This window comes from Fukomys damarensis, unplaced genomic scaffold, assembly GCF_012274545.1.
Source record: "Fukomys damarensis isolate Sample0158 unplaced genomic scaffold, DMR_v1.0_HiC HiC_scaffold_37, whole genome shotgun sequence".
Classification (NCBI taxonomy): Eukaryota; Metazoa; Chordata; class Mammalia; order Rodentia; family Bathyergidae; genus Fukomys; species Fukomys damarensis.
In genome coordinates, this window is record NW_022900949.1 from 29,404,940 (window position 1) to 29,416,246 (window position 11,307).

At 47.1% G+C, this 11,307-nt stretch overlaps 1 protein-coding gene across 5 annotated transcripts in view; it reads right to left on the bottom strand.

Annotated features, from left to right (window-relative positions):
* Positions 1–11,307, bottom strand: part of Mylk3 (myosin light chain kinase 3) — a 52,313-nt gene that overhangs the window by 15,712 nt on the left and 25,294 nt on the right. For all 5 annotated transcript variants that reach the window (XM_019206512.2, XM_019206511.2, XM_019206514.2 and 2 more), the window contains exons 4-8: positions 7,915–8,348; positions 6,394–6,499; positions 5,764–5,857; positions 5,203–5,312; positions 4,116–4,257 (exon numbers count right to left, since the gene is read on the bottom strand). In XM_019206512.2, coding sequence (XP_019062057.1) covers positions 4,116–4,257; positions 5,203–5,312; positions 5,764–5,857; positions 6,394–6,499; positions 7,915–8,348 — 886 coding nt within the window. The remainder of the gene's footprint in view (positions 1–4,115; positions 4,258–5,202; positions 5,313–5,763; positions 5,858–6,393; positions 6,500–7,914; positions 8,349–11,307) is intronic.

Below are 11,307 nucleotides of genomic sequence, written 5' to 3' on the forward strand. Positions count from 1 at the left end.
TAAATAATAGGGATATATATACATACATATATGTATATATAAATATATATACATATATATATATATATGCCACACATATAATGTCAAAGTTTCTAGCAGCTATATTTAAAAAGTAAAAAGAAACATGAATATTTTATAACATTATTGAAATATAATTATACAATAAATTCACCATTTTAAAGACTTCATTCAGTGACTTTTTAGTATATTCACAGAATTGTGTGATGATCACCACTATCTAATTTTAGAAATAGTTCCATCACTTAAGGAAAAAAAAAGATGAGGCAGGAGGATCACCATGAGTTCAAGACCAGCTAGGCAACATGATGAGTTCAAGGCTAACCAAAGCTACATAGGAGACCCTATCTCAACAAACAAACAAAAACAAAACAAAACAAAACCCACAAAATACACCCTAGCCAGCTGTGGAGACACACACCTGTAATCCCAGCACTTAGGAGGCTGAGGCAGGAAGGCCTATACAGTGAATTCAGGACCAGCCTAAACTACATAGTGAGATCCTTTCTAAAACAAACAAACAAACAAACAAAGACGCCACACCCATCACCAGTCACTGTCGGTTCCTCACTCCCCTCCATCACCTGCCATCTGAAAATGTATTTTTTTGTCTCTGTAAGATTTGCTTATATTGAGGATTTATATATAAAAATATGCAGGCTTTTTGTGTCTTGCTTCTTTTATTCGGCATAATATTTTCAAGTTTCGTACATATAATATTTATTAGTGCTTCATTTTTCCCGTGGCTAATAGCATTCCATTACATGGGTTTATCACACTTTATTCCTTCACTCATCAGCCAATGAACATCTCTGTTGTTCCCACTTTTTGGCTGTTATGAATCACACTGGTAAGAACATTTGTGTAGAAGTTTTCCTGCTTATGTTTCAATTCTCTCAAGTATATACCTAGGCATGAAATTGCAGGGTCGTAGGGTAATCCCATTTTTAATATTTTTAGGAATGTCAAACTGGTTTTAAAATGGATGTACCATTTTACAATCTTGCCAATAGTGTCTGAGAGTTCAAACTTTTCCACATCCTAGTTAACACGTGTCATTTTTATTTTTATTTTAGTCAGTGGAGGAGTTATGAAGTGGTATCTCATTATTGCTTTGATTTATATTCCACTAGTGACTAATGATGTTGATAATGCTTTCATGTGCTTATTGGCCTTTGTGTATCTTCATTGGATATATGTTTATTCAAATCCCATCACCACTTCCTTTTTTTTTCCAGTGCTAGAAACCAAACCCGGGGCCTCGCACATGCTATGCAAATGCTCTAACACTAAGTTACATCCTCGGCCCATTTCACCTTTTTTAATTGACTTGTCTTTCTATTATTGAGTTAAGAGAGTTTTTAAAAATATATTCTCCTAGTATTAGAGGTCTCATTTGACCCAGCTATTCCCCTGCAGTGTATCTTCCCAAGGGAATTTAAAGAATCATAGCATAGTAATATATGTGCACCCATGTTTATAGCAGCACAGTTTGTAATAGCTAAATCTTGGAAACAGCCCATCAACTGAAGATTGGATAAAGAAGATGTGGGTTTTTGAGTAAAGAATCAGCATAGTAATATAAGTGCACCCATGTGTATAGCAGCACAGTGTGTAATAGCTAAATCTTGGAAACAGCCCATCAACTGAAGATTGGATAAAGAAGATGTGGGTTTTTGTTTTTGTTTTGTTTTGAATAAAATGGAGTACTACTCATCCAAAAGAATGAGAAACTAGAGATATTTATAGCTAAATGATTGCATATTGAGGCCATACTCTTAAGTGGAATGAACAGGACACACGTGTGTAAATACCGAATAGTTTCTCTGGTTTGAGAAACTGAAAGTGTTAAGTGAGGATCAAAATGTATAACAGATAGGGCCGGGGATTTAGCTCAGTGGTTCCGCTGCCTGCCTTGCAAGCACGAGGTCCTGAGTTTGACCCCTGGTACCAAAAAAAAAAAGTATAATAGAGAATGTAAAACTGGGAAAAAAAAGGCCCAAAGGGAAGGGGAAGTGGGAGATAGGGGAAAGGAAAGAAGGGAAAGGAATAAACACGGGAAAAGGAAATAACAGAAACAAAGTCTTTGTAAATAGGGAGGGGTAGAGGGGTTGAAGGGAGGATAGGAGAATGGAGAAAAAAATAAGAACCAAGATGTATCATGTAAAGGTATAAATTCCCAATGATGAATGTCATCATATGGTATACCTAAAATGTACTATAAACTTAATGAATAAATATATATATATATAATAGATATAAATCTCCTATTTGGTATATGATTTGGAAATATCTTTTCCCATTCCGTGAGCTGCCATTTCACATTTTTTGTTTCCTTATGCTACAGAGAATTGAACCCAGGGCCTTTCCACTGAACTACATTTCCAGTCTCTTTTTATTTTTTGAGACAAGATCTCACTAAGTTGCTAAATTGCCTAGGTTGGGCTCAAACTGCACCAAAATTTAGCTAAATTGCCCAGGCTGTGATCCTCCTGACTCAGCCTCCCAGAGAGTATTACCAGACCCAGCTCCCCAGGATATGTCTTTTAAGTCCACTTTTTAAAAAATCCACTATTTTATACTTAAAGAACATCTCAAAACAGGCCCTAAGTTTTCTTTTTTGCCCCCCAACCCTAAGTTTTCATCAGTTATTTAATCTGTGTTTAGACTTCAGGAAATTTATAGTTGAGAAGTGAATACAAGTTGCTCCAAATACACTGAAATTTTTTCAGTAACTGAATTAAGTGTCAGTTTTTACATATAAATTAATTAAAATTAATAAAACCGAAAATCACTACCTTAGTCACATTAGCCACATTTCAAGTATGCAATTACCACACGTGGCTGGCGACTGCTGAGTCGGACAGCACAGTACTGAGTGCTTCCTCCGAATTCTAACCCATGCGACATTTGTTAGCAGTGTTACCTTTCCCACTTCACAGCTGATGAGCTCAAGGGACTTTCTCCAAGATCACAACCAGACACGAGTTAACTGAGACCGGTTCTGCTCTCGGCTTGGAAATGGACCTCAGCAAACGCTGCAAGGTTACAGAACCTGCCCCAAATCTGGTCCTAGACTCAGAAATACAGAGCAGACTCCTGCACTTTCCCTCATTCCCATCCCGTGAGGGGCTTGTCCAGAAAGCTTGGAATTAGTTCTAGCGAGCAGAAGACTGAGATTAATTCCCATCCCGCCCCAACCTTACGGTTTGATGCCCATCCACAAAGACGCTCAGAAGGAGCAACCTGCACCCCTACTGGAGCTGCACCTATTCCCCTGTCCTGCAAGGAGCCCTTTCTGCAGCAAGCTGTGCAGAAATGTTCTTCCGCTGGCCCCATGGATTAGAAAAATCACAGAAAGGACTCGCATGTATCAAGTATTTCTGGCCAGCCAACCACTGCACACAGGGCTCTACGTAGAGGACATGCCTAAGAGACTTCTGGGAGACAAAAGAAAATGCAATGCATTCATGTAATGAGTATCACTCAGCCCTTCGAAAGACTGAGGAAAGATGTCTACAGTGCACTGTTAACTGAAAGAAGCAAGTTTAATAATAAGATGCAGCCTACGTTTCCCTGTGTGTGTCTGTGTGTCTGGTAGCAGGCTGCTCATAGAGAAGACGTCTCTTCATGGAGACAGTGTGGGAAAAAACCCTCCCTCTGTGCATACTTTGGTATTGCCCAGATCTGTCACCACAAATATGTCTTCCTTTTGAATTTTTCTAAAACTAATCTTTAAAAAAAGCCATCCAGGCCGGGCATTTAGTTCAGTGGCACAGCGTCTGCCCAGCAAGGGCAAGTCTCTGAGCTCAATTCCCAGTACAAAAAAACACAAACAAAACTAAGATATTTTTAAAGAAGAAAGGTCCTTGTATCCTTTAATCCTCCAAAAGTACTTAAAGAAGTTCAATTATCTCCATGTTAGAGATGGAAGAACCAAGGCTCAGAGAGGCAGCATGATTGGCCAGCTCTAGACTCCAGGACAAGGCAGAGACAGGACAGAAGGCAGGGTTGCTCACAGAGGTTGTAACAGTGAAGTGCACCAGAGGCTCAGGAACTGGGGAGCCCACATTCCATACGCCAAGGGCAGAACCCACCTTGAGGTCCAGGTGCAGGACATAGTGCTGGTGGAGGTAATGCACCCCCTCACAGATCTGCCTGGTAAACAAGACCACATCCAGCTCGGTCAGGTGGTTCTTTTCATCTGTGATCCGGTCAAAGAGTTCACCCCCGTCCACACTGCCGGAGCAAAGGAGAGGCAAGCACTAGGCTGAGCAGCCCTCTGAGGACTTGCCCACTGTTTTCTCCAAGAAGACTGCCTAGGTGAAATCAAGGTTGGTTACACCAGCAGTCACAGGGCCGGTACCATGACCAGCGGGGGTTGTGTCAGGACTTCCGTTCAGGCCATTCCAGCAAAGAGTGCACAGGGTAAAAAGGACATGATTGGGCCAAAGAAAAGGCAGGATGGCCTCACTCTGGATAATCTGGGCCAGGGCTGCAAACTTATTTGCTGATGGAGGCAATGAATACTTACAGGAGAAGAAGCCTAAGTCAAAAACTTAGATTAGATGTGAGACAAAAATTTTCTGAAAACACACCTTCATCTATCTTTTGCTTTTCCACTTTTGACAGATACACAGCATGACAAATGTTTCCTTGCCAGGAGAAAAAAATCAATATAAGCACGAATATAATTGGTCTCTAAGCCACGGCCTTGGGCCAGGGGGTGACACTGGAGGCAGTGGTAGGGACTGTGGTTAATGGGAACTAGTAGCCCTGTCCACAGAGGGCAGCCACTGTGAGCGCCACCCAGCACCACTTATGGCCAGAACACCAGTCCAACGTTACTGTCCAATTACCCAATTTCTACTGTCCAACTTTTCCAATTTCCAAATATTAACAACTAAAATTCTCTAATTACTAAATTTCTAAAATATTTTTAAGTCAATGTGACATAATATCTGCAGGCCAAAGCAAGCTCAATGGCTGCTAGTTTGTGACAATATGGCTTTGTCCTCTGTGCTTCACACTAGAGTTCAAGCAGCCACACCCAGGAAGAGGGGTTGGGATGGCACAACCCTGGGTCCCCCAGTGAAAGGAGAGGAGAGGAGAGGAAAGACAGCTCTGCCGACAGTGAAGGCCCTGCCCAAGGAGAAGCCACTGCCCCATCCCTAAGACACTCACTACTCCATGATGAGGGTGAAGCTGTTCTTGCTCTCAAAGGCATCGTACAGCTGGATCAGGTTCACATGGCTGAGCTGGTTCATGATGTTGATCTCATTCTTCACATCCTCCTTGTGGAAAGAGAAAAGAGGGGGTTTCCAAGCAAACGGGTCAAGAAGATGAGCCAGGCTGACCTCCCAAGACAGATGGACAGGCACACAACCCTTCTTTGATGCCCCGCTGTCACACCAGGTCTCCTTGACTCCCTACCCAACCACATCCTTGCAACAGAGAAAGGACCTTACTTAAACCCACCCGAATCCCAACAAGAAACTTGCAGCCCAAGAAGAAAAGGGCTTTGTTGCCCACAGGGCCACAGGCACAGTCATGCCAGACAGCCACATGTGTAGCTGTGAGGTAACTTTCTGAATGGGGTCTAGGAGTTGTGGAAAAGAGGCGGGAAAAGCACTGGGTTCCCTATTCAGCAGGGAGGGGCAATGCAGGCCTGGGAGCCTACAAAGGAAGCGAAGGAGACTTGAGCTTGGCTAGAAGGACCTGACTGGCCCAGAGCATACGCCTTACCCTGTCTTTGGCACTCTTCACTTTGATGACCTTGGCAGCCAGTGGGAGGCCCGTGGACTTCTCTGTGCACTTGTGGACCTGGCCAAACCGGCCCCTACCGAGACACATGGGCACAGAGGGCTGAGAGCACAAGAAGTGTACCACAGGCATGTTAAGTCCCCTGTCCCTGGGCTTCCTGGTCCTACTCCCTTCACACACACTATGTAGACAGCCTACATGCCAGGGCATGCCCTAGTCACTGCCCCTGTACCACACAGGCTATGCTGAACCCTGGAAAATAACTCCTTCAACGTGTGGTTTTACCCTGAATCCAAAGGGTCATCCTCCTGACCCTCACCTCCTGCATCTCAGGGACTATCCCCTGACCTCACGCCACACCACAGGGTCCCTTCTGTCCTGCAGAGCATCCTCCTCACTGTGCCCATGTCAGCTCTGCTGTCACCTCTCCTGCTCCCCTACTCCCATACCAGAGAGCTATCCTGCACTTGAGGGCTCCTCCTCACCCCACTCTCTGTGGGCCGTCCCTTACTCTCCCACTGGGCAGGACTGGGTTTGAGTTCTGAGAACCATCCCACGAGGCCCCAGCTCTTGTTCCCACCCCCGCTCCCCACCAGGCAGAAGCCCACCTACCCTCCCAAGACCTCGTGCTGGCACACTGTGTAACCTGCCGAGATTGCTGTCTCCTTGACATTCACCACCCGGTGTCCAAAGGGGGCTGCGGGGGCTGGACTGTCATCTGTGTAGGAGAAGAGGGGCTTGTGAATCCCCAAAGTGCAACCGCCTTTCCCTACCCGGAGGTGTGTTACAGCTCACTCGGTTTCCCAGCCCTGGTATTTGAAAGCCCCTACTCAACAATTATCTGAGTGAGCCACGCATTTGGTGGAGATGGAATCTGAGTTTCAATCTGGGATTCAAACCCAGGTCTCCTGGCCACTAGGATAGTGCTCTTTACAGGATACAAAGTTATATACCATCTGCTCATCCTGGGTGGATCAGTGCAGACCGGAGGAAAGAGCACACACCAGAACAGGGTCGTGAGCACAGACTAGTGAAGGGACTTTCGTCAGTAGGCAAGCATTCCACCAGCCAGTGAGCTACCTCACCAGCTTCTTCTATTTTGTCTTACTTTTGAGACAGGGTCTCAATACATTGTTTGGGCTGGCTTTCATGTTGCAATGCTCTCTGAAAGTCCTCCTGATTAGCTGGGGTCACAGAAGTGCACTACTGCACCCACCTGAGAAGAACCAGCAAAGGTGGGACAAGAGGGAGGCGGCTAGAGAAATCAACATCCACCTTCTCTCTCCTTCCACAACTGGTTTCCTTACAGCTCTTCCCCACCAGACGCTAGAGGGCAAGAGAGCCATGAGGCAGCCCACGGAGGACAGAGCTGGGGCACAGGACAGGGGAGAGGAAGGAACAGTGGTCTGCAGAGGGAGGAGAAGACAGCTTGTACTCAGAAAGGTAAACATAGTTTAGAAAAGATCTCATCCTTCAGAGATGACAGAAACGCCTACAAATATCATATGAAGTAAAGGAAGAGAGTCTAGAACATGTACCGAGCACAATGACACGAAGCAGTTTGCACATGAAGTCCTGAGAGATGCGGCAGCAGGATGTCGGTGTCGCCGGCTCTGGGTAGGGAACTGGCTCTTCTGTAAGGAGTTCTCAGCAGTGACCCAGAGCCAGAGGGGCTGAGAGCCTTTGGGTCCCAAGAGCACAAGGATGCCTCCCAGGCCCCCACTGAGTCAGCAGTGGGCCAGCGCCTCACCGCCCTCTGCCCATCCTGGTGGGAATGGCTGAGCGTGGTCATACACACCAGTTAGGTGTCTTTGCTTTTTAACAGGGTCTTTCTCTCTCTCCGTGAAAAATGATACCGATATTTGAGTTAAATAGGTAGGCATGTAGCTTGAAGAAATCCACATAGTTGGACCGTACGGGTCCCCTCCCACCCACCCCCAGCCTATCTGATTTCGGCCCTTTGTATTCCTACATCTCCGTCTGCAGCCCCAGAAGTATTGGCATGCTGTTTCCATCAACCAGACTCCCCCAGCTCCGCACCTCTTAACCCTGGAAGCAGCAGGAAAGCCCACGGAGGTACAGCCTATCTCAGGGTTTGTTTCGGGTGTGAAGCCAAGGAACGGCCTCGCTTACCCAGAACCGTGCTGCCAGCCTCAGCAGCAGAGGGTGACCTCCCTCCTGCGTCAGCTCCTCTGGAGCTTCCAGCTGCAAAGTCTTTCCCAGGATCCGGGTGCCCTGCTCCTGGGCCTTTTCCTTGCTGTATCCCCAGGGCTTCAGCAGCAGTATCTCCTTCGTCCCTTCTGGCCGTGCTTAGTCCTGTGATGGGCTCAGCCCCACAACGCCGCTCCTCTTCATCTGCTGGGTGGCTGCTCCTCCTCGGCAATAGGGAAGTCTGCGCTCCTGACCCAGTCCCAGTGGCTTGGGAGCAGCGCCCGGGCCCAGGAAGGTCCTGCTCACCTGGGTGGGCAGCTGTGGGAGCCTCTGCAGGGAGAGTGGGTGTAAGGCTGCCCCCTCGTGTCACAAGCAACTCCCCAGGAGTATCCACTTGGTGCACATGAATGGAGACCCTAGGGCGGAGAGAAACAGGGCCTGAGAGGGCCAGGGATTTAGCTCAGTGTTGCTGCGCTTCCCTGGCAAACGCAAGGTCCCAAGTTCCATTCCTGGATTCAAGAACAAAACAAAACAAAAAACCCTAGAAACAGGGCCTGAGGATTAAAAGCAAGAACTGCAATGAGAAGAGACCCGGGTTCAAAGGCTATTGCTGTCAATCACTGACAGTGGCTCCTTGGCCCAGTTCTCCATGTGTACTTTAAGGCTGTACCAGGGTTGTAATAATAAGAGTCATCTTGTGGCTGGAACCAACAGACTCCAACTCCTGTCCCTCTGCGTCCTGGACCACTCTGCTCAGAGAGGACAGAGGGGAGGGGCCGGCTCAGGGAACAGATGGTGACACCGGCTGCAGGTACTCCGTGAGGGGAAGGTCCGGGAAGGCTGGAGATAGATAACCTAGAGTGGACAAGGGTGAAGACCAGGCATCCCTGAGGCTTCTGTCCCAGGAGGATCGTGGCCTGAAGGTGGGAGGCCGGAAGGTTTTTCACCCTCCTCTGGGACTCAGTTTCCCTTCCTGTTAAATGAAGAGAAGGAGGAACCCAGTGTAACACCGCACTGAAAGCCCAGGTCTGACACATTTGATTAAAATCAAGCACAGCAGCCCTGGCTGTGCTGAGCCTCCGTGCCTGTGGAGCAGAAGAGCAGACCTGGCGCCCTGGCCCTGCCTCCCGGTCCACTCCATTGCTTTTCACTACCCAGACGCGGTGACACTAAGACACGACGCTCAGAGGAGGGACCCTGACTCGGCAGCCACGTGTGCAGGTGTCAGGCCTCCCTCTCAGAGCTGTTCTCCAGCCGGCTGCTTCTTGGGGGGCTTCTTCCTGCTGGATCAAAACCCAACCCACTGCCCTATTCTATGTGTATGGGGGTGAGGGGAAGTCAGGCAGCCTGACTCTGGTCTGCACTCTGCTGGGCAATGTGGACAAGTTCTGCTGTGGGTGAATGATAAACAAAGGGGTCAATCGATAAACAAAGTACACCGTGCGCATACAGTGGAATGTTTAGCCTTAAAAGGGAAAAGAAATTTAGACAAATTGTACAACATGAATGAACCCCGAAGACAACATACTACGTGCAATTAACAAGCACAGGAAGATGAACACTGTGATTCCACTGAGAAGAGGCAACTAGAGAAATTAAACTTACAAAGACAGAAAGCAGAATGATGCTTACCAGGGGCTGGTGGAACAGAAATGGGAAATGGAGAGTTATTGTTTAATGGGTGCAGAGTTTAAGTTTGTAAGATGAAAATTATCTGTAGATCTGTTCCTCAACAGTGTGAACACACATAACGCTACTGAACCATACATTTAAAAGTGACTAAGACAGGCTGGGGTGTAGCCCAGTGGTAGAGCACTTGCCTAGCATGTGGGAAGCCCTGGGTTCTCTCCTTAGCTGCTCCTCCAAAAAAAGCTAAGATGGTAAATTCTGTTATGTGTTTTTTATTACAATGAAAAAATAAAAGAATAATGAGGCTTTTCTTCAGCTCTCTGAGGTGCTGGACCTCTGAGGGAAGCCTCTGACCCTAGGTGGACACTGAAGGATCGGCAGCCTCTCCAAAGCCAAGCATTGGGCAGGGGGCAGTAATTCTTCCAAAACCACCCTGAGAGACTAAGGAAGGGTTGATAGGAAGCGTGGTATCCGAGCCAAGGCCCCCCAAACCTAGCTTGGGCCTCTTTCTAAGACTGAGGGACACAGAAAACTGGCAAGGTAGTTGCTCTCCAGAAGAATATCCTGTGGTCAGCTGAGAAGGCCAGCACCAATGTTCCCCTCTCTGGTCTTCCCCTGCATGGGACATGCAATGACCCCAAAGCCACTGCCACACAGTTCCATGCTGCTATGGCTTGTATCTAGATGCACCCCCACCACACCAGAAGTCTCATGCAGTCAGAGGTAGGGCTTTTCAGAAGTGGCTGGATCCAGTGTGTGATGCTGCATTTAAACCTGTGATGCTGGCATCAAGGGTGTGTGGTTACTAAATTGGCCCACTGATTAACTTGGCACAGTTCTGCAAAAGGCTTTCCCTGAAAGTGAGTGCTACCTGCCCTAAGGGCACGAATCCTGGATAGACTGTAAGGGACAGAAAGAGGCTGCTGCCGTCAATTGCTGCTTGCTGCTTGCTGCTTCACAGCTGGCCACCTTCTACCTGCCCTGCTTCGCCATTAACTGTTTCTCCCCTGTGAAGTTGTTGCCCCTCTACAATGCCATTCTGCTTTGGAGCCGGCCAACTATGGACTGAAACTTCTACAAACCTTTTTATTTTTAACTTTGGGTGTCAAGTATTTTGCCTCAGCAACAAGAGAAGGTAACTGAAACACACGCCACTTTTAGTGTCCAAAGCTTTCTTGCTGTTGCACTACTCCACAGTAAGTTTTCTTACTACTCTAGTTACCTCATTTCAATGGAATCGTATAGTGTTTATCTTCTTGTAAATGGTTTGTTTCATTTAGTATGTTGTCCTCAGGGTTGACTCATGCTGTGCTATTTGTCAGAATTCCTTTCCCTTGTAAGGCTGAATGATATTCCATCACATGTGTATCCAAAGGTTCTTGCTAGAACGTACCCGTGGCGGGCCCTGCCAATCAATCAGAACACTCAGGGTCACCAAGTTCAGATATGGCCTCAGCACACTCCACATAGAAAGGCCCTACCAATCACAGTTGACCCTTAACTTAAATATACTTTCCTGAAAATATATTCACACACTAAGGAAAGGAGGGCAGTAAGTAACCTCTTTATTTCTTTACACATGCTGCAGTCTACTGTGCCTGGAATTCAGGTCATGGGCTGACTGACACAGAGATCTTCTCTTCTCACTCAGAATCATTTTGGGCCCCCTAACAAGTTCACCCCCAGCCCAGATTCCAAATTTAGGGCCCTGGCCCAGGCCCAGGGATGCCTGCCAGGAATCCACCC